This window comes from Haemorhous mexicanus, chromosome 15 (genome assembly GCF_027477595.1).
Source record: "Haemorhous mexicanus isolate bHaeMex1 chromosome 15, bHaeMex1.pri, whole genome shotgun sequence".
Taxonomy (NCBI): Eukaryota; Metazoa; Chordata; class Aves; order Passeriformes; family Fringillidae; genus Haemorhous; species Haemorhous mexicanus.
The window spans coordinates 13,529,607-13,555,905 of NC_082355.1; the positions used below are offsets into that span (position 1 = coordinate 13,529,607).

A 26,299-nucleotide genomic window follows, 5' to 3' on the forward strand; every position below is an offset into this window, starting at 1 on the left:
GAAAAAAAATGCAAGTTCACAATAATTCAAAGGCCATGGTCTTTATTATCCTTTCAATGAATAGATGAATTACACTGAAATTTTATAAGCCTGCTGTGAATATTTTTGTCTTACACAATGACTGTTTATTCTCACTTGCCTTCAATGCAATTATATGAGAGGTAAATGTTATTGTTAGTTACAATCTGAAATACTTTTTGATCAGTGTCATCACTTTAGTTTTTCTGTTGTTCAAACCTGTCTTGTTAGAGAATATAAGGCTATAATACTTTTATAGGGCTTTTTACTGTCTTTTTCCTGCTACATTTCTCATCTTCCACTGGAAAGCCAGAACTTAGAGAAGGAGGATCTTTTCAGGTCTTCTCCTTAATTTCTTTGCCAATTGTCTTACTTATTTTCTGTCATACACAAATGCTATTTCTTGATTGCACCTCAGAGCTTTTGTCCATCAAAATTAAAGGATGTGCAATCCATACTGTACTGGAATAATTACTGGAGAAGCAGCACTGCCAACATGGATGCTCAAAAGGCAGAGATGGAAACTGCCAAGTGTTGCTGCACTAAGTGACTTGGAAGAGTCTTTCTTAGGCAGTTACAGAAAGTCTCTAAAAATAATTTTTAAAGAATAGTAATATTTGTTAGATAATGTGCAAAAGATAAGGCTGGCATGTAATTTCATACATTTGTTCCCTAGATTCATGTGGAACATGAGCATCTTAGGAAGGGAAAACAATTTATGTAGAAGCTTTAGGTCATAAATGTGAAATAAATCCTCTATCATTAATACCAGGTGATGTCAATCACTTTTCTCTTGCAAATAATCTCTATAAATAGAGCAATTACTACATAAGCAGTCAATTATAAACTCTTGCATTGTGGAAAAAAACCCCACAGTACATTGGCTTGTTGTCATTTCCAGAAAGGCTTTAACCTTTTAGTAAAAAATAAGTGATTATAATTCAGTGGGAAGGAGCTAGAAGAGCTGTTAAAAGAGAAGAAGAAAATGATGTTGCATTGGATCCTTTGCATAGGATTTAGGATCTTCACTGTTCCTTAGCTGAATTCTAATTCTGCTGATTTGGATTGAGATGCTGGATTGAAATGCAGAGCCTTGGTCTTTGCAGGGCCAGGGGGCCACAACTGCTATTTGAGTAGTGAAGGGAAATGAGTTTTTTGAGAAAAATGTTCCCAGCTGCAGTTGAGTTCCTCAAGCCTTTGTTCAGCAGGGTGGCACAACACCAAGCGTTACAGGACTGACACAGGTCTATAGCAGGTGTGGATTGTTTACAAAGCTCTTTTTGTTGTTCCTGAGTAACTTTCCCCACATGCCTTAGAAGAATTCAGGCAGTCACATACTGAGTGATGGACCACAGTTTCAGAAATTAGCACTCTTGTGTGTAAATGTTAATATGATACACCAAAATAGAACCGCCCTGTTTATTTAACATCTCTGTAGATTAAATTGATGCTTTGGGTAATTAGAGTCAGGGTAAGTAGTTCTTCCTGTGTTCCAGTGACACAATTGGTTTCTTCCCACTGTGCTGTAGAATTAGGTGCAGCCCATGTGTTGGAGACACCCAGACTCTGGCATTGGGGAGAATTCTGTAGATATGGTTGGGCACCACAGTGTCCCTGTTCTGCACTAGAAATGCCCAGAATAGATAGGATTTTTAAATATTAAAATGTGGAGGGATGTCTCTACTACTTGGCACGAAGGAGCATGTGATACACATCTAGGACATCATTCTCCTAGAAAGGAAGGATAAGGTCAGTTAGATAGAAAAACTGGTTCTGAGGGCCCCCACTGACATCAGATGTGTTTGCAACAGACTCAAGAAGTTCTGCAAAGTTTATTCATTATAGTGAGGGAGCAGCCACATGCTCCTACTTTCATGTACAAATCTCTGTGCTGTGATTTTGAGGCCTCCTAATCGACCATTCTGCTTTTTTACTGAGTTAGGACTCTGTGCATCTCAGCCAGTACTCTGGAATGAATATGGTAAATGTGTGTGCATCATCAGTGAAACCTGGGCAGAGAGATCTGATACCTCTTCATACTTAATCAGTCATTCTTGGGTCCTTACATGTCTGTTTCACAGTAAAAACCAATGTGCTGTTCATGTATCAATATTACAGTAAGATCTCTTCTGCCTCCCTCTTTGGGGGTGTCTTTAAATGTCAAAGAAACCTCACTATATTAGGTGCATACACTGTGTAATATATAAGTAGTTCTCCCTGTGGAATAAGTTGACTCTAACTGATGTGGTTTGTTCTTACATTTATTTATTGATCACTGTATTGAAAGTTTCCCTGCCAGCTCTGTGTCATCAGTGCTTTGGCAGGAGGCTGACTTGCCTTATCTGGGAAAACTTTTGGGATTGTAGGTCAAGTGACTGTGGGAACCAAACAAGTTTTCCTTCTAGAAAAGTGAGACACATTCCCAAAATTCTGTCTAGGAAAGTAGCTGTAGCCTTTGTTTTTCTGTGGTAGCTACAAATAATTGTAACTACTCCATGGTGAACATGTAACTTGTTAAAAGCATTTAAAGGGATCAAATTATTCAAGTGAGCTCTTCAGTCAAATACATCTGGAGACTAAAACAGGCTTTGGAAGTACATAGCTCAAACACGAGGTAATTCTGTTTCTGAGATGCAGAGAAAAGTCAGGTCAGCACCTATACAGGAGTGAGAAATTGTGCACTGCCAGAGCATGGGCTGTAGTACTGCAGTCTGCCTCCTGTTTGGTGAGCTGTTCCACATAACACTGCTGGGCTAGAACACAGCTTTATGAATAGGAAATTTAATTTTGAGACCTGTTATGTATATAAGGAATGAAATTCTGAAGAGGTGAAAGTAAAGGGGAGAAGAGATGTGTTTGTTGCTTAAATTATTATTCAAAGTGTTCGAGTTGGTTGTTTTGCAAAACGCCTGGAGTGAATGAGTTGCAGAGAAGTGGTTGGTGTTTAATTACACAGGACTGCCACCTAGCATCAGCTCACAGCTCTGAGCAGCACCAGGCTTGCAGCAGCATCACTCCCGGGTTTTCACTGGAATTCATTTTTTCTTTCCAACCTTTATTGGAGTATAAATGTCTGTGCTAAAAAAAGACAGCTCTTACATGGTAAACCTCTGATATTAACATTAAAAGCTTTTTAATTCAGGCAAATGGAAACAGGACTAGTAAAAGCTTTTTTGTTAAATAGATATAATTTTAGTATAGCTAATATTAATGGTTTCCAAGTTTGCCTAGGTAGATGCCATGTTAATAAATGTTACTATTTCAGAAGCTCTCAAAAACCAAATTTTGCATTTAGTATTGTTACTGTTCTTTCAAATTCAAGCATAAACTGGAAAATGAAGAAACCTCTTCATGGCATTAATGCACATTCCTCGGATTTACATATTCCTAAAAGGAAGACTGTCTGTGGGATCATGATAAAGAGGACCCCAATAATCAAGGTATGAGTGATTCTGTACATGGCAGCAACTAGATATTTTGTGTTTGGAAATTTGTGAGATTTGTCAGGACATTTGATGCTGACAAATACAGGAAATGCCAGCTCTCAGTCATATATCCTTTCATTCAGAGTGTAGCACAGAGTGAATTAATCCTTCATATTTCTCTCAAGTGCAGTATGAAGCCAGGACACCAATCAAAAAGCTGCTTTATCTGAATGATCTGTTAGTGCTTTGTTCTATTTTATTACACTTTAGAGTAAGTAAAATATTAAAAAAGAATAAAGCTAAGAAATACCAAAATATTGCATTCAGATTGATGTTGTATTTAATGAATCCTTTATAGGATGTAATACCAAGTGTTAATCAATAGACATGCCAGAATAACTTCCAATACAACCTTGTAGAGTTTTTAAAATTAATTCTTATTAAAATTATTGACTTGTTGTGACTTACTGGGTTTGCAACTGGAGCAGTTTTTCATCCTAATTAGGAGGTTAGGTTCCACTACTCAAACTGCAGATAATAGTGTAATGATTGTCATCTGGAAACATAAAAATCAATGTGAGATACTATCAAAATCTGCAGCCTGTCACAAATTATGGAAATTGCTCACGGTTTTAAAAACACTGCTAAACGGTGTTTCCTTTTGTTCTTTATAACATATTCAAGCACAGCCACTTGAGAGAGTATCTATTAACATAAAGCAAGCATCAAGTGGTGCTCAGATAGTTAGGGCCACCTCTTAATCTGTGATGTAATTTACAAATATTTCAGGAGAGATATGGAATATTCTTCCTTTTATACTATTAAAAATCAGATATCTTATTACAGATTTTGTAGCAGGATTGTATTTTAGTTAACACTGCTTTGTTTTCTGGGTAATTATATTAGTTGATGCAATAAAGAAACTGGAATGTGAAGATAATGGCCACACACATGGCTGCACACTTCCCTCACTGGTACCATCAGGAGAATTGGAAAATTTTAGGTCATTCTATAGATATATATTCCATCTTTTCTTTTCCAGTCTTCACACTGCAATGTCAAGGGGCAGGAATGAGAGAAAAAGAAAAAAAGAATGTTAGTTGTCACTGAGGCTGTGCTTCAGTTAGAGGTTATTTATAGTGATTTTGTTTTTAATATTTGATGTACACAGACCTTTCCTTCTCAGTCAGGTGTAACTCTGAAAACTCCTCTGCTATAATTGCCTTTGGAGGTCTATGGGAGGTTATAAAAACAGGAGACATGCTGTTTGATTAGTCCATTCTAAATTATTATATATTTTCCCATTCTGTCTACCCTGTCTACAGAATATATTCTCCCTTTTTCTTATGTTCATAATGGAAAAAATAGTGTTCTTCATTTGAATGTTAGCATATGTCATGTGTAAGGGGAAATGAGGAGCAGAACTTTCAGATTCAAATGGAAACTAAGCTAATGCTTCCATGCAAATATTCACCAGCTTGCTGGGGTGTTGGTCCTTGTCTCTTTGGAAATACCCTAAACAACTCATCTTGAGTTTTGTGATGAAGCGCTGCAAGTTCTGGGTCCAAATCTTATATCTTATTTTTCCTTTCTAATTCATACTCTGTGTGCAGGTGGAATTGCTGACAATCCTTCATGAAAGTCTTTTAAAAAAGAACCAGCAGCTGTAGAGATAAAAAAGCTCAGAACTCCAGGCATTGAGGGATGGGGGCACACGTGCTCAGGGACGTGGAGATTTCATTATTCACCATGGCTCAGAAATTCAGAATCCACTGATTTGTAATGTGTACTCTGATGAGTTGACTGAAATTTTAAAGCGGTGTATTTAAATTTTAATGCAAACAAATTTTTGACAAAACCAAGACTTTTACCAGTATGCAGCTTTGTGTTTTCACTGAAAAAGAGCTTTGAAAATCATGATCCTGCCCCTGCTTGGGGCAGAAACTGGCAGAATCCCCAGCTAATGCAAATCATCATATCTCCATCAACTCAGTAGAGGTGCAGAGATTTATGGGAGCTGCAGAGATAATCCTCATTATCTTTGTGTGAAGAAGATAAAACTGGTTCTGAAGATCCACACAGTGGATTATGACATTATTTGAAAAGTGTTTATTAACCTTGCACTGTTAAACAGAAAATAGCTTCTGGTATCTGATATAAGAGGAGGTAAGATTTCAAACACTTGAGAGGGAAACAATAAACAGCTGTGCCCGTGGTGGGCTTTGGAGAACATTCAGTTGTGTCCACCTCTGGATTCAAACCTGCTTGCTGCTGGGGTGAACTCATTGATCAGAAATTCTTTGGGCTGCTTGGATGCTGTACTGGAATTTGTTGGAAGAAAGCCCCTTCTACAGCAGCAGTGATATATTTCAAAATGCAAGTCTCATTAAATTCTTTCTGATATAAAACAAAGAAAATTGTGAGTACAATAATTAGAAGCATAGTAAGAAGCACAAGCTGCTTTTCTCCATTAAAGTGTCAAATTCAATCCTCAATGTGAAAACAAAGCAAAATATAATTTTAGTGAAATGTTTGGGGAATAAAAGAAGAAATGTATTTGTTTGCAGACTCCTTAGAAACAAGTAAGCATTAGCTCTGTCAAATACCCGAATTATAGGTGAATTCAGTTTAAATTATGTGAACTATACATTCTTTGAAATTTGCCTAAAAAGACTTACTATAAAAATAAAGCTGTGAAAAAGCTCTTCTTTTCAAACTGAGTAAAGCTCCTGCACACTTTTTGTAAGTGGCTGCACATGTTTTGAAAGCATTCTAGTAATGGCTAACACCTTCCAAAGTACCTTTCAAGCAGTGAAATTCATATTCAGCACATCTGTGTTCCTACAAGACTTGCAGTAATAATCAGATTGGTTAACTATACTTTTTTTTTAGATTGATTTTAATGTGTTAATCGATTTGAGGCAGATAAACTCAGTTGTGTGTAAAATGTTATTTATTTGGGGACAAAAGGGAATTGAGTTTTGATAGGAAAAAAACCTACCTTCCAGAGAAGAAAAGTCCTTAGACTCCACTCTTGAAGGCATGTTCAGCATACTTAGAAATTCATCATTTTGGTCAGCATTACTAATTGAATATGGAATTTTCTCCATTTTAGTGGATTTTGGATCCAGGATTGCAGTTAGAAGTGTTGAAAAGTATTGTTTTTACAGGGATAGTGCATTAGTTATTTTTCTTTCATCAATCCATTTCTTCAATTGACTTTGCCTGGCTAGTAATGATTACTTCAAAGAGCTGCATTTAAATGCACACTGTAGAAACTCATTAATTTTCAGTAATTTTGGAAATGCACATGAGGAATAGATGAATTCTGAAAATCTGTGCTATTGTCCCATGCTGGATTCATTTATGAGGAGAATTGTTGCAAATGCACAGTGCCTAGAATTTGTGAAATCAAGAGAAAAAAGTAGAACAGTTTCTAGAAGTGCAGATGGGCTTAGGGAACACTCAAAATTAAGAAGTTTAGAAAAGCTGAGGCACAAAATGGGTCAAAATCAAGTAGCTGAACCCCCCAAAAATGTTAATGAAGTTCTTATTACAAACAGGGAAAAAGAAAGTCTTGTAATCTTCTCAGTTCACTGCTGTGAAATGTGAGCATCATATTCCAACCTTTATTTGTGGTGGGGTATTAAAAGAAATGATTTTATTTATTTTAAATCTTCTCATTTTACCTGCTGCACTACAGATTTTGTACCTAGCTGCCCATGGGATCTGTTTTGGGCCCTTCCTGTGTTACTGGTTTTGTTACACAGCCCTGATCTGGAGCAAAACTCTGCTGCCCCAAATGCTTTTCCATTGTGGTTCCTTAGTCTGTTTTACTGTACCAGGCTCTCATGTGAACCACAGAGGTTTGGTTTAACTGTGGAGCTTGAGCTCAGCATTTGTAATCTCGTGTGGGTGTGTTTTAGTAGAAATGTTAGGAGTTTTTCATGACGTGACGCTTTTCCTAGTTAAATTCCTAGTGGGAATGATAAAGAAATCTGCTTTTGGTCCCTCTGATAAATGATGTTCTTTAGCAAAGTGAGGATTAGCCTGGTTCTACATAGATAAGTAGGCTTATCCTTAGACTATCTAATTTCTGGAATTCTTAGGAAGTATGGACAAATCTCTCTATAGTAAGAAATAACTTCTAAAAGCATTCTGATTCTTCATTAAACAAAATCTAATTAACTGATATGTCACAATTTCATGTTGAATTACAATTTTTAATTCACATATATTTGAAGTCCTGATCTGCCCATCTGTCTGGTGATGCACTGGATCAGAACTAACATTAGTGCAGTCTAAGTGGAGGCATGGCACTGTGGACCAGTTTGTATTTCCTTCTTATTACTCAAAACTCAATTTGTAAATGGGACATTTCCTAATTCTGTAGTCTTGATTATTGGAAAATATTCCAGCTGCCTCGTGTAAGTTTTTTAGACTGGCTTTAAAAAAACATTTCAGATGGAGAAATGACATAAAGGCACATAGCAATGATTTTTCACCTGTGCAAAAAAGAGGAGAAACATTGCTTGTTCAGGCTAGAATTTCTAAGATGCTTTCAAATTTTAAGCCACCCCACCTGAAAAACTGAGGATTCCATCGAGATATTATGGAAGTATATAGACTTCCTTGAACATATTTCTAGGAAATGAGATATAAATAGTTTAAGTTTAAGAATCACTCTTTGCAGTTAAAGGTTATTCCACTTCCATAAAATCAATTGCAATTGAGGTTATTTTAGGTCTTTCTCTTGGGGAGTTGCCCCAAGCATTGAGATCTGTGTGTTGTAGAATCTCTCCTTTGCAGATCTTCTAATATATAAATGTTACCATCAATTCAAAACTGCAGAGATAACCCCAATCTGAGCTACTCTTCAGAATTTATTTACTTTCCTTTTTGTCTTTTTTTCATTTTATTATTTTAGTTCAGGACTATGCTATCAGGCTACTTTAAAAAGTATTTAAAATTGAAGCTGAAAGTTGACCAGAAATTAAAAACTAAAACTAAATAATTCAAAATATATATATTGCATGAACAAGGGTTCATGCAAACTGCTTTGTCCTTGACAATATTTTAATGAGAATGATAAAAGGGACTTAATGCCAAACTAAATAAATGTTTATTTAAGAGAATACCCACTGCAGAAGTTCAAGCAACGCAAGTTGTATATGTGTAACAAATCTTGACTAGAACTTTTCAATGAAAATTGTGAAGCTGGACTTGTTAAATTGCTGAAGCCTAATTTCTGTTCCCAGTAGTTAACTCTTAGTGTGCTTGCTCAGTCTGGGGAGTGTCTCTTTTTTTTTATCTTGCCTGTCAGGAAATGGGAATGGAACTGGACAGCTGAGTGATGCAAATGGAAATCCTTTGCTCTTATGGTAGCTGAAATAAATAATGAATCTTGTATCTTTAATGCTGTTAGAATTGAAACCAATATTAGTGGTCTAAACACAGGCTCAGTTTGGTGTTGCTTGTTTTGTTTTAATTGAACAAATACTTGTTTTCTTTTTCTGTCTGCAATTCCAGCTGCTTCTCAAAGCACAGAACTCTTGGCTGTAGGAAGCTGTCTGGTTCAGGGAGTGCTTTTCCCTGGAGGAGCAGGAATTACTGATGGAGGGGTGTTGACTCCTGCTGCCTAATGCAGTGCATGCCTGTTATACCACCTGTTCTCCATTCTCTGTTAGTGCAAAGAGGAACCAGCCTTGTCAAGGGCTGCTGTCCTGCAGGGAATTTCCATGAGAAGGCTGGAGGAGATGTCCCTTCAAGTGGCTTTGGCTATGCCACTGACCAAACACCCAAATACACACTTGTCAGTCCTGCTCTTTTTTGGATAGGAGACTGTTTTTGGGAAGTCTGAGGGACCACCACCTCCCCCTGCCATGAGCTGAGCTCACAGATCCACCCTTTGGGGAGCTGCTTGTCACGGTCCCACCGCTGCTTGTGCAGAACTGGCTTTTGAAGAGCAACATGTGCACATCAGTGACAAGGGCATCAAGGAAGAGATTTCTCTCCTTTACCTTTTGTTTTTTATTTTAATAATTCATAAAAGTTTTCATGCAAGTTAGAATTTACTGAGGTAATTTGGGCAAATGAGTAAATTGGTAATGGTATATCGATCATTTTACTCTAGGTCTTGATATTGACCTAAAATTACAATCTGAGGGCTCTTAATGTATATGAAAAGCTTTGTCAGATATCTTTTCAGTTCTGTTTGCTAGTAAATTAGGTTACAACTGTTCATAGTTTATTGATTTCAGTTCAGGATAATAAAGCATTTATAGTATTTGGTTCCAGTTTCCTTCCTGCTCTGAGAGGCACAGATATAGGAGATTCTTTTTCCCACTGCCTGTATGAGAGGATGACCTATTGCTCAAGGGAGGCTTTGAACAGCAGGGCTGCTGCACTGTGCTCTCCTCTGCCTCAGAGACTTCTGTATTAAAATAGGGGATTGCAGTGTTGTCTTGGGGAAGAGAGGCAGCTCTTTAAAGGGTGTGGAGCATTAGTAAAACCACTGGTGGAAGGTGCAGTAGGATGTTACTTAGACCACACTTTGTCCAGGGGACTGAGGTGCAGCTGTGACTGCTACCAGAGCCAGATGTGTGTGGGGGTGAGTTGATGAGCTTGGAAATAGAGTGTGAAATTCTGGATAGCCCAGCATGGATGGGAGCTCACCTGGGCCAGGAATGGGGGAGTTATGAAGGAGGTGGTTAATTAGGACACTTCATTGACTCTGCACATCTCAACAGCTACCAACACTAATTCACATAATGGATAGCAGTGAAGTATTCCTTTCTTCACAGTTTCTGCTGGCCAGCTGCTCTCTATTCTAGTCCCAGGCCTAGTAGGTCATGTTCTCCACATTCCTGCTGAGATTTAAATACAGCAGAAAGGCACTCACCAACCCAGCTGAGACAAAAGGGCAGTTGATTTTAGCCTGTATTGGCTAAAATCGGTGAGCCTTTTGAAGTTTGGCAGACAAAATTGTACAGGAAGAGAAAACACCACTGACTTCTGTGGGGTTGTGGGTTCACACCTACTGTCTGTGCCCTACTCAGCAATGGAAATAGAAATGGAAAGATTTTGTTGATAAATCACTATAACAATTCAATTTTTGATTTCCATTTTATTTTTAATTCTGTTTTACAAAAATCTTTAGATTTCCAGACAGAATAATCTACCCCATGCCTGTGTATCACACACAGATCTCAAGTTGGTCATTGGCCATATATCTATAGGATAGGCCCAGATGAATGCCATGCTTCCTGGGCCTCCAAACAAAAGACAAAATCTTCAGTGAAAAGAGAATATGCCTTGTATTGGTTTACATGACAGAGGAACGTGCCTCTGCCTGGTGGAGAGGTGAGTGTTAGAGGCTGCAATTCCTTCTCATGTGTTGTTTTCTTTAGATTTATGGTAGTGTCATCACAACATATGGCAGAGTTGTTTTCTTTTAGGTTTGTTTTCACATTTTTAAGGGACTGTTTCAAAGTCAACACTGTCAAATGACAAGTTTGGAAATGAATGAGCTTGCAGTAGTGTCTTGGGAATTGTGATAGGGCTTGTGCTTCTTTCTTTTGTTAAATTGTGCTTTTAGTTCCTGTGTGTTTTCTTCACTCTAGAACTGTATTCCCTCAAAGGTCTGTGCTGTGGAACTGAAGAAGGAGCAAAGCCCATTCATTTTTCCCTGACACAGCACACACACACACACCCCCCAGTGTGTCACCAGTGTGGCTGTAGCACGACCCCACTGCAGTGGTGTCTGCTCCTCTGCAGACAGAATGCAGCCTCTGCCTTACTGTGCTCTTCAAGCTTGAAATTCAGCTTCAAACCTGCAAGCTTAGATGATTTTTACTTGAAAAACCCCTGACTTTTTAAGCCTGCACGCTCAGCTTACAAAGCTTACCTTGTGTGTTTGCTTTACAGGCTGGTTTCCAAAATAAATAGTACTTTTGGTTCTTCCTGTTTTTTAATGGTTATGGAACTTTTCCCAGATTAAGACCATCACAGGCACCTTGAGGCTGGAAAGGACCTCTGAAGCTCACCTAATCCAAGTGTCAGTGTTGAACTGAGACTGGGTTCCTAAGGGCTTTGTGCAGCTGAGTCTTGAAAAAGAGCAAAATTCCCTGGCCCCTGCAGCAACTTCTCCAGTGCTTATTTGTCCCCAGAGTGATTTTTACTCACTTGATTTCTGTTCAGAACTTCCTGTACCAGTTTGCACTGGTGGTTTCTCACTCCCCTTTGCTTTTCCCCAGTAAAACCCCATCTCCCTCTTCCCTGTGGCCTCACAGGAACAGCAAGGCCACTGCTGGCCATTTCTGCAACTGAACAAGTCCAGTTCCTTCATCTCTCTACACAGATCCCATGTTCCAGTCCCTTGAGACACTGGCTTCCTTCCCTGGACTTGCTCCAATTTTTGAACATCTTTGTTGCTTAGTGGGAGAACTCTGTGCAGTATTATTGCCTTCTGTAAAGTACTGCTAAAAATAATGGTACCAAGAAATCATTTACCTTGGTAGGTAATACAGAATTGGAACAAAGGGAGCATTTTAAGGCTTGTGTTTAACTTACAATAAATTGGTTACAACCATAGAGAATTCTGGTTTCACAAGGTAAATTTTTTTAAACTGCCTTATTAATTTTGTTCTCTGTACTTAACATCTAATCCTTAGAATAAGAACCAGCTAAGCTTTAGACCTCTAGTTAATTTTCTGTTTTGAAAAACAAAGCTATAAACTTGTTCAAACTTGTCCAATATCTTTGGAGGATAGGCAGTTTTAACACACTATCAATTTCATATGCTGTGGATGGAGATCAGGATGTCTGGATAGCTGTACAGATACAATAAATACATAGTTTAAATCAAGTGTCTTCATTGAAGGGATAACTTTTATTTTGCAAGAGTCAGTGATAGAACTGTCTGTGGTAGGTGAAACAATTGCTTTGGGTTTGCTTTAAATGCTTCTTGCCAAGTTCCTTTAGGTTTGATCTCTGTCCTTGTCACAGGGAGCTGATGCTTTTGCCTGGGAAGTTCGACCATGGCTGTTGAGGAACGTTGGGATCTCTGTGCTGGATGCACAGCAATCCAGGCAGCAGATGGCAAAATTGTGGGGGCTGGCTTTAATGCAGGGAGCTTAGAGTGGTGAAGAAATTAGACATTGCAGCTTGGTTATTGTTCAGTCTGTGAAAGGGCAACGGAAAGAAAGGACCAAATGGGTTTTGCAAAGATTGCATGCACTTTTAAGAGCATTTTTAAACTTGTATCTCCTTTCTGACTGATCTTGCTTGGTGAAACTCTGGCACAGATGGTGGGTTGGAGAGGGTTGTTGGCATTTCTCACGTGGTAGCTTATCTGAGATCTCCCCACGTGAGCTCCCCTCTTCTGGGCTGGTGCAGCTTCAGCCCTCGCTGTCCCCAGCTGCCTTCAGGCACCCCCTGAGGGTGTTGGATGGGGCTGTCACACAGGGCTGAGGAGCCAGGATGGGCTTCTCTGTGACAGCTCAGCCCCGTGAGCAGTGACTGCTGGCAGAGGGACACGGAGGAAACCCCTCATCCACCAGCAAATGCCAGGCTTTGCTTGGAGGCACCCACAGCTAGAAGGGAGTGAGCAGAATGATGATCCTGTGTAAGAAATCTGCCCTGTGAGAGTGAATATTAGAGTACATGTTCTGTCCTGAATGATTAGGTAGATAACAGGAGATAATGTCTGCTGAAGCATGTGGCCTTTTCTCCAGAGAGATTTTCCTCTGGAGGAACCAGGGCCTTTTTCTTCATGATTTGAGATGGAGCAGAGGATGTAGTGATGTCTGCACAGTGACTGTACAACATTATGAGATATTTGCTGCTTTTTGTGTTCTTGGATTAGTTGATTTTCTACAAGTGTGGTTTTTTTTGACTGAGTGTCGTGGTTTGAGAAGAAGTCAGTTTTTTTGGATGCTGTGGTTATTTTAAAAATTCCATTAATCAAGATAACCCTCAGTGTCCCCTTCTGCTATGGTAATATGTGAGTAAACCTTGCATTGTAGATTTGGCTGGACCAGCTTTCAGGATGGCAAGGTCTCAGTTCCATCCCTGATGACCCCTTGGTGTTGGGCTCTGGAAATTCACTTCAGATATTTGAGTTACAGCTGGTCATTTTTTGTAATGGTTGTGTTCATTGTATCCATCACTGCAAGGTTTAATTAATTTGTATATTTATTTGTAAAAGATATAAGCAATTAATTTTCCTTTATTAAAAGATGGCACAACACTTGGTAGCTGAGAATTTTCCAGTGTAACTTTCTTACTTCATTATGCAAAGATCATTGCTGGCTGAGGCAGTCTAGAATTGAAAATGTTTCAGCAAATACTTGTATGGAGGCTGTTGAAAAATCATGTCATCCATTCTGTGTGCCTTATCATGATGTTGTGTTGTTTTCCATTCCTATTTTTTTTTTTTTTACTTGGCTTACCTTGAACCTCTTAAAACAAAGAATCACTTCAGGAAGCTGTTATTTCTGATAAAATCTATGTGTTTACAAAGGTGGAGAACTCACAAGAAATAAGTATGAGTTCCCACAAATAGAAACACTCTCACTTTTTCCTCTTTCCCCCCCCCCTTTTTTTCCCCTTTGTTTTTCTCTAATAGAGTATCAGAGCTTAGCTGGGTGAATTATTCACGTGTGTAATTTGGAATAGTTTTACTGAAATTCTACTAAATACTATTAGGCACTTTAAAATGTTGTTGATTTTCTTTACCATATAAGTTTATACAGTCTTAACAGTGGTCTCTAGTAAAGCCTTCTGCAAAAAATATTTTTATATATTGACACTGCTAGCAGGGTGAAAAGGTATTAAAGCCTCCTATTAATAAGCCAATGAAAATTTTTGGTATCAAACTGAGGCAAGGGAGGATCTGTGGAAGCTGTAAAGAAAGGAAGGGACTGTTTCTTAGAATGAGAGAAAATGATGTAAGTGTAGAGTGAAAAGCAGGTGGTGACTGAAATGATAACTAAAGTACCTAAACCCATAACTGCTTGCATGATTTATGCATTTGATGAGTTTTAAGGATAGTCTTGTAGAGGTTTGAAAATAGCTGAGAAACTTCTTCAGCAGCACGATCATCTCCCAGCAGGATGAGATGTGCACAGGAGCTTTGCTGATCTCAGATTCTGGCAGAGTTCCCTGCGCAGTGTATTTGTCTGTAAACAAGGAATGGAAGGCACATTCCTGGTGTTCCTCTCTTGGCTGATCTTGTACCCAGTGGTACAGGTTTTGCTGCTGCCAGCAGGAGTGGAGGTGCCCAATGGGCATAGAATTACAGAGTGTTTTAACATAAGGAAGTGAAAAATAATTAGGAAGGAACTGCCTTAAAATTCTTGGCATTGGACCTTCTTGGGTGCAAGAGAAGTACAAATCCTTTGATATTACATTTCTCCAACTCCATAGCACAGTCATGTATTTAAAATCCAAATCCTTGAGTCTAATATGGAAACACTGTGCCCAGGAGCTCCCAGAGACATCTGATGGATTAGCGTGGGTGGGAAGGAAAAGGCTTGTGGATATGGACAGTATTCAAATCCATCCTGGAAACTTTGGCCATCAGTAAGGTTTCTGAGAAAATGAAAAGATTAAGGAGCCTGACAAGAGGACAGCACACTGGAAAATGCTGGTGAATAATTAAATGAACTAATGGCCAGGTGCTGGTGAAAGCAAAACAGAGGGGGGAATGGTTGGAGCACAACTTAAGCTCCAACCAGCTTGATGTCTTGGCTCCATTGCTGGTAAGGTTGAAAATCCCATTAGGTTAATTAAAGACAGCATTTTACCTAGGATTGGATTGAAGTAAGTGCATCACCCATGGACAATTAAATAAAGCAAGTTGTCACTCCTTGTATGGGCACTTAGATCTGTCTCACTTCTATAAATGTGGATCAGTTTGATCAAGGACTTAATCAAAAATTATTTAGACAATTACTCCCTGTTTCAAAAGTATTCTCTAGTGATAGGAAACTATTATGCAGAATCGTTAAAGCATGCTTAACAGCATTGTCTTAATTATACAATGATAAATTATTCTACCTTTCTTCATTAATAGCAGTTTAGCAGTAGATAATATTATTGTTTATTGTTTCTAGGCAGTGAAAGAGTAACAGTGTTCTTTAGGAAATTAGTTCTAGCAAATTTAGTCTTTTGAAGTGACCAGTTTGTATTTGATCTTTAAATTGTTTTTGTGAACTTGTTCAGCTATACTAATTTTAAGTAATTATATTAATTGAGACCCTGGCTTTTTATGTTGTTTTATGGTGGCTTGATCTTATTTATTTATCTATTTATTTATTTAAACCTGAGTGCATGGAGTGATTGAAGTATTTAGATAACAATTATACTGAGAGCAGGAAACCAAGCCCAGGAACTTGGGGTTTCAAATGTGCAGCAAACTCACCTTGTGACCTCGGGTGGGACTCTTATCTTCAGGGTGTTTAACCTTTGCTGTAGAATAAGAATGATCCACATTTAGCTCTCCTGGCTGTTCAAAAGTCTGATAAATATCTGTAAACAGCTGTGAGTTGGTAGTGGAAATATGTTATGCCTGGATAAAATCTTTTTTTCTTTTTCTGGAATGGGGATAGTAAAGTCCTCATTTAGAAAGGAGGGAAGAACACTCTCAAATAGGAAAAACTTGAAAACTTTGCTTGCTTTTGCCTCTGTGTATCTGGGGAGAAGAGATTTCAGCTCCCTTTGTATAACTAGCAATGGTTAGTACCACTAGCTTAGTACCACTCTAGGGTGTTTATAAGCCCATCACTGAAAAATGAGCTTTTTTCACCTCTGAGTGACACAATCTCCTCAAGGCTGCTGTATCTTCTAAGATGGGAATCAACAGGATAGTTGATGATCAGCTACTGAATTGTGTACCATCCCATAATATTTTACTGAATTTCAAACCGTTTTCAAGAAAAATCAACTAAATATACTTTGTGGCTATTGAGGCACTAAGTGAATATCGTTTGTGAAGTTTGCATTTCTCATGCTCCCAGAGAAGGACAAGCACTTGGTTTGCAGCAGCTGAACACCAGGACTTGGGTGCTTCCTGTGTGCCACACTCTGCCTCAGACCTGGGGCACTGCAGATGCTTTGCTGGTGGTGAAAAGTTCCTGGTGTGGTTTCCAAATCCCTGCTGCTCCCCAGCTTGTGCATAAACTAGAAGCCACATTTAAGAACATTTATGACTTTGTACCTTTATCTAGCAGCTGTGAGAAACAACTGCTCATTTGAAAATTTAAAAAGGTTTATTAAACCTTAACAAAAATACAGCAAAGGACTACATAAGGAAAAAGCTGCAGTGCTGGGAACTGCCCCTCGTGCACACCACATGGCCAGTTCCTCTTCAAGATGGATGCTCCATCTTTTATACCCCTGGGGGTGGCATCAGCCAGCCCTGGTCCCTCCCAAAGTCTGTCACTCAGCTCTTCTTTGCCATTTATCTGTAGAGACTGCTTTCTTGTCACTGGATTGGAGGTCAGGTGTTGCCATGCCCACCCCCTAAGCACCAAGCTTTGCCATTCCCACCTGCCCCAGGTAAGGGACAGCTGTGCAGCTTCTTTTGCCTGTCCTGGACAGCCCAGGCTGTCTGATGGCAACAGTACAGGGGGGAAGGGGAACTGTGGGGAGGACAGAGGACATCTAAACTACAACAACATAACTATACATCATTAAAGCTTTTCTTACCATTCACACAATAGTTATCTTTTAATTGCCAGAGCCAATCATCTCATCATCCATCTGTAACAAGCTTTGGCCTCGGTGTGAGCTGTGGTTCTGAGGCCCCTGGGGACAGGGCAGAGCTGGGCTCACATCCCCCCACCTCCTCTGCCCCATGGAAAGCAGAATCCATTCAGGGAGGAATAAAGGGTTAATCCTCAGCCATCACTGAATGATGGGGCACTGTTTGAAAAAACTCTCTTAGCTCCTGGGCTTTTCATCCTTTCTCAATGGCATGTTATTTTCTTAATGCAATGCTATTTTCATAATAGATTTAAACAGTTCTGGGATTTATAAGAAGTTCCTGGAGTACAGAAATCTCTGAAGATAGTCTAGAAATAAAAACATTTATATTTAAACAGATAAAAATACATATATGGGATAAATATTTGGCCCAGTGCTTGATTTTCTTGTTGTACCAGTTTGACTGCCATTAGCCTGAAAATACTTCCTAGAGCTTTTATTTATTAAAATGAAAAAAAAAAAATTTTTCTGCAGTAAAGCAGAACACTGAATGCCTGTAAGCATTGTGTGTCTTATGTTCCTTAACTTGAATCATTCATCACAACTGTTCTGACATAGCTGTTTACCATGTCATACTAAATATATCTAATTTTCATCTTAATATAGAGTGGCTCACTAAAACAAGAATTCAGAATTTTGACAGGAAAAAAAAAGAATTAAAAAGTTCAGAAGAACAATTTATCAATGAAAAATGAGGCTACGCCAAACAGAGTGTCCAAATATATTTTGGTTTTTGCTTCAAAACCAGCATGCTTGTCCTCAATAGTACTTCATTTAACAAAGTGCACATATTGTGGTGCACCTAGTTGTAGTAGTTAGTTTAAATTTTCATTTTATTTATTGCCTCTTTTTATTTTTTAATAGACAGAGAGGATCCAGAAGTAGAGATGTCCTTTTTCACTAATATTAAAATCAGAAATAAATACTACAGTTAAGTAACCATTTTAATTTTTTGCCTGAAAGTTTGCATGGCACCAAAGCTGAACTGTTGCATTTTCTCATTTCAAAAAATAGCCTTTGAATAAAATAATGAACAGCATTTGAATACCTGAACCACAAGCTTATTTCCAATTGCTGCTCCTGAAAAGAAGTCCAGCCTTTAAATGAACAGATTGGTACATGGGGTGCTACTTCTTTACTTCTTTTAAATAAAAAAAAAAAGAGGGGGGAAAAAAGAAAAAAGTCTGTTTCCAACACTGTCTGTACTATTGCAATGTTTTGATTTAGTTGTGCCAGGTGATTTGGGGGCTCAATATAAATGTGAAGTTCTTTGTTTCCCCTGAACTTCCAAGTGATGCCTGGGCTCTGAGTGGTGTGAGTGGCAGTTCTAATGGCCCTGTGCACTGTAATCATGTCAGGATCATTACAAAATGCAGCAAACAAGCCCTTACTCGAGTTAGATAAATGTATGAATCAACTTTAAATTTCCAGAGAATTTTAGCATAAGCTTCTCTAAGCCATTAAAATTCATTTTGAGCCCTCCCTCCACGCCTCCTATTGATTTGCCTGTGCTAACACAAAAAGGAGTGGTCAATTTTTTTAAACCCCCTAAACAAAAACCTGTTTTTTCATTTCTCTTCTCCTGTCCTCTCTCTTCTTTGTTTCCCCTGTCTCTGTTGTCCTGCAGGATGTGCAGAGTTTTAATGCCCTTGCACTGCCACAGTTACACTTAGGCTCTCATTGCCACTGCCAAGTCCTGGGCGAGGTACACAGTTGGTTTAGAGAACCACAATAAATCTTAGATTGGATGAATTGTGAGTCAGGAGTGTAGTACACAGGTGTAACTTAGGGCACATGGGGTCTGTACATCAGCAGCAAATACAGCCCGAGCTGTTTATTGCTTCTGATTGACAGCTGTGGTTGGTGCAGATCAGCTGAGACTGTATTCCTGTGAAACCTGACCAGCCATTTAGCAGGCCATTATCAATAATAAATATTTTCTGAATAAACACCTTTCTCAGAAAGTTAGTCAGAGCTCCTGTGTTTTTGAAATAATTAAACCAAAGCTAGATGAGGAAAACAGGTGAAGCCACTTGTTAGTGGTTGTACTGCTGTGTAGTGTAAGTGGGTCAGGATGAGCTGTATTAGTTAAATCCTCTGAAACAAAAGAAATTAGTAAATCAGTTATGATTTAGGTCAATGACTCAAAATAAACCATTCACAGAGTGCCCTTGAGACAGACAAGTCAAAGAGTGTCAGCAGTGCTGAACTCAAATTGCATCTCACCATTATTCTCTAAGCAGAGCTATCACACCTTTCCAGGAATACAGTACATAAATATTTCACTGTCTAACAGGAAAGGTGTTTAGCACTGAATTGAATCAGTATTTCATCTATTTAACATAAGAATGAAAAAAAAAAAGCGAAATAGCTTTTCTAGCAGTGTTTCACAACTTAATTGACTGTGTTTTAAGCCATGTATGGTGATACCATTGTTTAAATTTTGAGCCTGATGCTCTGGAACTGGTTTCTGCCTGGCTGCTTTAAGTTCAAATAAATCCCCAAAGCACAGGTGAGGAGGAGAGAATTATCCCTGAGAATATTTTGTTGTGTTCAGGTAGATGTATTTAGTCTCAGGTGCTTGGGATTTGTCCTCAAGTAATGGAAAAATAAGGAAAACAAAAAATAAAACTACTCTAAAAATATGAAAATGACATTGAACTAAACTTCCAATAAAACATTATCATTTTATCTACAGCATTTGAAGGACCTACTAAAATGAGTAAAGTTCAAGAAATTTTTAATAGTCTGGTGTCATAAAATTAAGTTATTCACCAAGATATTCTGATGTCTGATTCTTGTAACAAGATTTTTCCTTGTGAAAGATCAAAGTAAAGGTCTTGGGACATTTCTATTTTTATTTTCTTGTGTTAGCCAGTTGGAGTTACCGTAGCACAGACATTGTGCCTCATGTTCTGCACGTGCAGATGACTGAGGAATATTTCCAGGCATGATCAGAAGTGAAACACTGTCTTACGATTTCCTTTTATATTTTTATTTGTAGGGGAATTGCACAAAACTCTAAAAAATAATGGTTATTGAGGGAACAATTTCAAAAAGTCTTGTCTTCCTGAGAAGATGCTTTCATAAGCTAATGTCCTGGAAATACTCAGAAGTTTTATCTCAGTCAGAGTAAATCCTCCTTTTAACTACAGCAACAAGGAATTAAATGTTCTTTCAGAAACAATAGAAATCAGGCCAGACAGTTTTAAGTTTAGCAGTCTTAAAAACAAAAAGCTGTTTGTTTATCTGAACTGACAGACAATATAGAATTCATATGGAATGACAGGCTTTTGTGTTGAATAGCATCCTGAGGACTCCCAGAGAGTAATTGGCAGGCTTTGCTCATTGCTGCAGTGTCTGTGTCTGTTTCTGTGTTTATAATTGTGATATACTGATACCTGGATTTGGTGAGAGAGTTTTAAAATGGGATCAATGAGCTAGGCATTGTTAATCTAAATGATCATATATCTCCTGAAACTTCAAGAAACTCTGTGCCACCAGTGTTAAAATGCTTTGCAGTTAATGTGCTTGCCAGTTCAATCAGTATTACAGCACCAAAGAATTGCACTAAAAAATTCAGATGTGGAGGAGTCAGCCTAGCCACTCCATGTTCAGAGAGCTGAGAAACAGGAATGTGGATTGAATCTTTCTTTCTCTTTAATCTGAAGTTATAAAACGAACCTTAATGGTTTCAAGTGCCAAATGTCTCTGCTTTTGTTTTGGCTTTTCTGTAGGTGGTGTTTTGTGACTTTTTTTCCTCTCTGAAATGTTAAAAATAAATGAAAAACAAGGAAAAAAGTAAGCATGTTTACAGTTCTTATTCCTCACAGATTGCAGAATACCTGTGGGTGGCTTAAAGCAGCTGTTTCTCGTGGTTACCTAACTGCTTTAAAATACAGAAAGAAAAAAATACCCCAAGAAACCAAAAACCACAACAAGGCTAAATGTCAAATCTAAATGGAGGCAAAAAACCTTTCCTCTAAGTCACCAGCTCCTCTGGCCAAGTACTCTCTTAGGCCCATCATCTGTTTCAAAAAGCAATGATTTAGCCAATACTTGTGCCAGTGCTGTGACCTCTTGTCCTGCAGGTGCAAACAGCTACACAAGGCAAGGCTTGGCTTGTTTTCTGCATGTTTTATCACCTTCTGCTGCAGTTTGTTCCCTTGGTGGCAGAGGTGGCACAAGGAATCTCTGCTGAAATGCTTTGGTGGTTTAAGCAAAGCTTCTGGCCTGGGCACATTCCTCGGGGTGGCCTTGGCAGGGGAACCTGGACTGAGGGGACAGGGGCAACGAAAAGCCTTTCAACTGTCCCAGCTAAATTCACCCAAACCATCCTTCAACTCCTTAGCCATGTAGAGAAAAGCAAGATGCTTTGTTCCAATTTTTGCTTATTAGCAAATCTGAGTATTTTTTTATGTGGGAGTATTTCATTTCCAGAAAAAAAACTTGTCATGAGAATTTCTCAGGACTAGCCCAGACCTGGGCATAGAATGCCATGAGAGAAAGACATACATACTAATGCCAGTACCCCAGTGGGTAGGGTGTTTGTGCTTTTACTATATTTCTTCCTTTCCACAGTAGCTTTCATTTTGCAGTTTTTGAATGCTAACGAAGCATATATTAAAGTCTACATGCCACAGTAAGGGTGTCCTAATTAAGCACACTGTAAAAAACTCTATGGTCCAGTGAACAAGAAGAGATTTAGACAGTTTTCAAGAGCTCCAAGTGCTGAGTTGGATGAACTGGTCAATTTGAGGGGTGGTGAAGAAGCTCATCCAGTCCTGTTATGGGGTGCACAACAGCAGCCAAGCCCCAAAGTGTGCTCAGACACAGCCACACAGCAATGTCAGGGCTGGGATGGACCTCTGGAGAGACCTTGTCCTCCTTCAGAGCAGGGCCTTGGATTAATGTTAACCAGGGGCCATAAAATCAGGTGCTGCTGCTTGTGAACACACTGTTAAAGGAAAATGGACAGCTCTGTAATGCATTAACAGTGAATAGGAATCATCTCCTCTCTGGAGCTCTCTGGCATGTTTTAGTTTTAATTGCAAGTCTTCCTGCAGGAAGAATAGAGATAATTAAAGCTGGCTTGAGTCTACTTTTCTTCTGTTGGATAACAGAAATAAATATTGTTCTGTCAGTTCTGCGTCGTTACCAGAGTTCATTCAAAAATCAGAAGATGACAGTGTTATTGTTTTATCATTGTTTTTTAAACTCTTTGATGATACAATAATTTAGAAAGAATGCAATTATCTTACAGCATTTAATTTTTTTCTCTCCACCCATTCTGGTCAATTATTTCAGTTTTTTAGAGGATGCATCATGTGGGCCTTGCCTTTCTTCTCAATCTGTGCCACATCGTTCTTCAAGGACAAGTCAGAGAAAGCAGAATAAAACAAAACATCGTGGCAGCTTTATTTACTCTTTTCTCATCCTTTCATGTTGTTAGGTGACAGTGACTGACCCCAAAGAGAAGAGTGGCTCTCCTGGCAGCGCCGTGCCTGGCTCGGAAGGATGGACATCAAGGACAGGAGGCACCGCTCGCTGACGCGGGGCCGCTGCGGGAAGCAGTGCCGCTACACGAGCTCCTCGCTGGACAGCGAGGACTGCAGGGTGCCCACCCAGAAGTCCTACAGCTCCAGTGAGACCCTCAAGGCCTACGACCACGACACCAGGATGCACTATGGCAATCGAGTGTCTGACCTGGTGCACAGGGAGTCGGATGAGTTTCCAAGACAAGGTATGCTGAGAGTCAGGACTGGTTCCTGTTACGGCGCTCCTCGGTGGAGATGGTCTGTTCCTTGTTAAGGCATCTCAGTGCTACAAGGAGTTTTAATGAAAGAGCTCTAGGAGTATGCATATTATCTTACCATTATTTCCACTGCTCTGTGCAGAATTAGAAAGTTCTTTCTTTTCTCAGAGTTCTGCTACTTTTGAAATCCACCATTTGTAAATGAGCAAACTGAGATTCACTGATCAAAACATCTGATAGATGCACATGCCATGACCCTAAACCAGAGGATGCCTTTTGCACAGATATTGGGGTTAGCCAATGTGCTAGCTTGGTGTCCTGCTTCCTAGGTTAATTTTGGAAATGATAATGGCATTTTCACCTAAATGTGTCTCTCTTTAACATAGACTCTGTATGGAAAAGATGGCTACAACACTGTTATGGTAAAAATCCATATGGCCAACCTACATTAATTATTCATCAGGTGCCTTGGAATTCTTTTCCTGTTCCTGAATGCTGGGTACCTGAACTGTGGGAATGGGAGTGGTGGTTCCTCTGCCTTCCTTTTGTCACTGCTCACCCATGTTACTCACCCTTGGCCTCATAAAAACTAAAAGGAGGAAACCCATCTAATTCCTTTTGTAATTGAGCATTTCAGCCTACAACTAATATTTTAAATAACCTGCCAGTATGAAATTGTGAACTAGGGGAATTAATCTCTTATTTTATAAAATGATCCTTGCTAAGTCCAATGGATTAATGAATTAAAAATGTAAATGTTTTTACTTGAAAACCTGTAAATGTGCGCTGTACACATGTAGTTTTATTCTTATTTGGGTATTTTCTTGTCTCAAGAACCTGTAAGCATCTGTGCTGAAGCCATTAGTGAACATTGCTTCATTGGAACTGTGTTTAGTCATGTGGTTTACTTGCCCAAATAGCCAGGTTAAATTGGCATTCAATCAGTGATTAGATATGGCATTTGAATTAAAAGCCTTGGTTTAGTGTCAGTTGAAGAATCAGATATGATTCATAAGATACAAACAGGCTTGATAAATGTATAGGTTTTGTGCCCCCTCAAAGGAAGGTAAATCATCAGGTACATAATTTAAATGTACCAAAATTTAAATGCAGAAACTCTTCTGGTTTGTAGATGTGCTTGTTAACAGCATGTGATAGTTCTCTGCTGCACATTTCTAATGTTGTGGCTCAAGGGATGGGAAGTTACCACAGTTGTTGTGGAAATCCTGCAGTGGAAGGTCTTTTCTTATACCTGGGATCACGTCACACCTCTTGTTTCAAACATTCTGACAGCAGCCAGTGTCTGTCTCCCCCTTTCAGTCAAACTATCTAATAATTAGTGTCAATAATTAAGCCCCTGTCTAATCCCTTGTTTCTCTCACATTTGTCTGCAGACACGTGGGAGTGTTTGCATTGTGCTTGGTCTGTCAAACACCCAGTTCTGTTTTCTGGGGTAATCTCTGTTCTTGGAGGGTATCTCCTTGCTTAGAGTTGTTTACCTAAGATAAAGCATCAAAGTGCACCTCGAACCTCTGAGCTGCTGGAGCCATTTTCACTGCAGTTTGTTCTACTTTACTGTTCAGGAGTCATCTAAATATTACTTTCCCCTATCAGGATGATTGATGCTTCAGCTCAAGTGCCTCATTTTAGTTTGCAGGTCATTATTCAGCATTTCATAATGGTCTTTTTCTCTTGATTACTGATTTGACAACTGTTCATCCTCCCCCTGCTCTTAATGTGTTCTTCTCTGCCCTCTTTACAAAGGGGAATGCAAATTGTTGGTAACTGAATTGAAACACTCAGATTTTTTTTTTATTATTATTGTTATTTTTTCCCCTACGAGTCTGTGTTGTGGTGTCTAAATAAATAGTGTTTATTTTAGAGAGCCAAAGTAATTTTTTTGTTAGATAATGAGCAGCAATACCTTATTTTCCTGCTTTTGTTAAGTTTAGAAAGCAATTTTTTTAGAAAATAAGTCAGTGTGATGATTCTTTCTATTTGAAAGTTGGATATCTTTCTGATTGAACAGTTTTACAGGCATGAAATTCAAGAAAATATGACAGGTAGATCTAGATTAAGATTTGGTAGCTGATTTCACTTTCTATATTAACATTAGATGGATAAAAATGTAGTTTATGTGTGGAAGTTCTTATCATTACATCTTGTGCTTCCAGTTTCCAGCTGCAGACATCTAGGAATGTATACATTTAAATTTATTCCAACTTTGAGTGGGTGTTATGATGGGATTAAATTCTGTGGGAAATAAACATGCTTAAAAGTGTCTTTAGAGACTTTTTTGTTCTTCCATTAGAAAAAAAGCTTGAATTTTTTTTAAGGAATTGCGGATATTTTTCTCAGTATTTTGTCTCTTCTATTAGAAAAGCTAAATATTTTTGATTTACTGCAAAATATTTGGTTTGACCATGGCACTGCACCTATTCACAGCTGTTTTGATCTGCCTGTTGTACATTAGTGGGTTTGGAAAATCAGTTAAGATAAAGTTGTATTCATTCTGGTTTGGTTCATCGTGGTTTGTCAGCAAAGTGCTAATAACAAAAACTATATTCAGAGCTCAGAAGTCTGAAACAGTTCTTGCTGGGTTGTTTTAGTGTTTTCCTGAGAGGGATGAAGGTTGTTCAGACTTGAAAGAAGGTTTGAGCTGCTCACAGTGACTGATGGCTGCTACTCAGAGGCCACAGCTGCTCCTACAGGTGCTTGGGCTGAGCAGACTTTGTCTCACTGTTCATCCTCCCAATAACACCAAGATGAGATCTTTGATCATCATGGCATCCAACCTGAGTCATCCCCAACTCTTCTGTTAAAATTAATGTGTGCCTTCCAAATCTAACTGAGTTTTGGCAATTACAGTTTTAATACTTCTCTCCAGGACCTGTGACCTTTTGAAAATGAAATGTTTTGATAGATTTGGATTAAATACATTAAATAAAATTTCTTTCATGTATTCTGCCTAGAGTGAGAGCACGTTGATAGCTTTCCTTTGTCATGCAAGGTTTTTGAGTGGCAATCTGCAATCCGTTGGTTTTCCTGTACGGTTACATAATCAAAGGAGATTTGGGGTAGGGGCAAGGTGGCAGATTCTTTGACACAGAATCAGGTGTAGGGTGGCTTCTGTGGGAAAAGGCCTCGAGACAGCTCTCCTCTTCTAGCCAATGCATGTGGAACCTCCACTTCTCCTGAATAAGAGCTTTGCTTCTAATGGTGACCTGAGAGAAACACCATCCCACTGTAAAATATGTATTAGAGTGAGACAACTCTCTTCCATTTCTCCTAGAATGCATGGACTTTTTGAGAAATAAAAAATTATAATTTGTGC

The 26,299-nt window shown here is 38.8% G+C and overlaps 1 protein-coding gene across 5 annotated transcripts in view; it reads left to right on the forward strand.

Moving 5' to 3' along the window:
• The window catches only part of TENM2 (teneurin transmembrane protein 2), a 612,765-nt gene that overhangs the window by 111,512 nt on the left and 474,954 nt on the right, over window positions 1-26,299 (forward strand). For all 5 annotated transcript variants that reach the window (XM_059860582.1, XM_059860584.1, XM_059860583.1 and 2 more), the window contains exon 3: window positions 22,663-22,953. In XM_059860582.1, coding sequence (XP_059716565.1) covers window positions 22,728-22,953 — 226 coding nt within the window. In that variant the 5' untranslated portion in view covers window positions 22,663-22,727. The remainder of the gene's footprint in view (window positions 1-22,662; window positions 22,954-26,299) is intronic.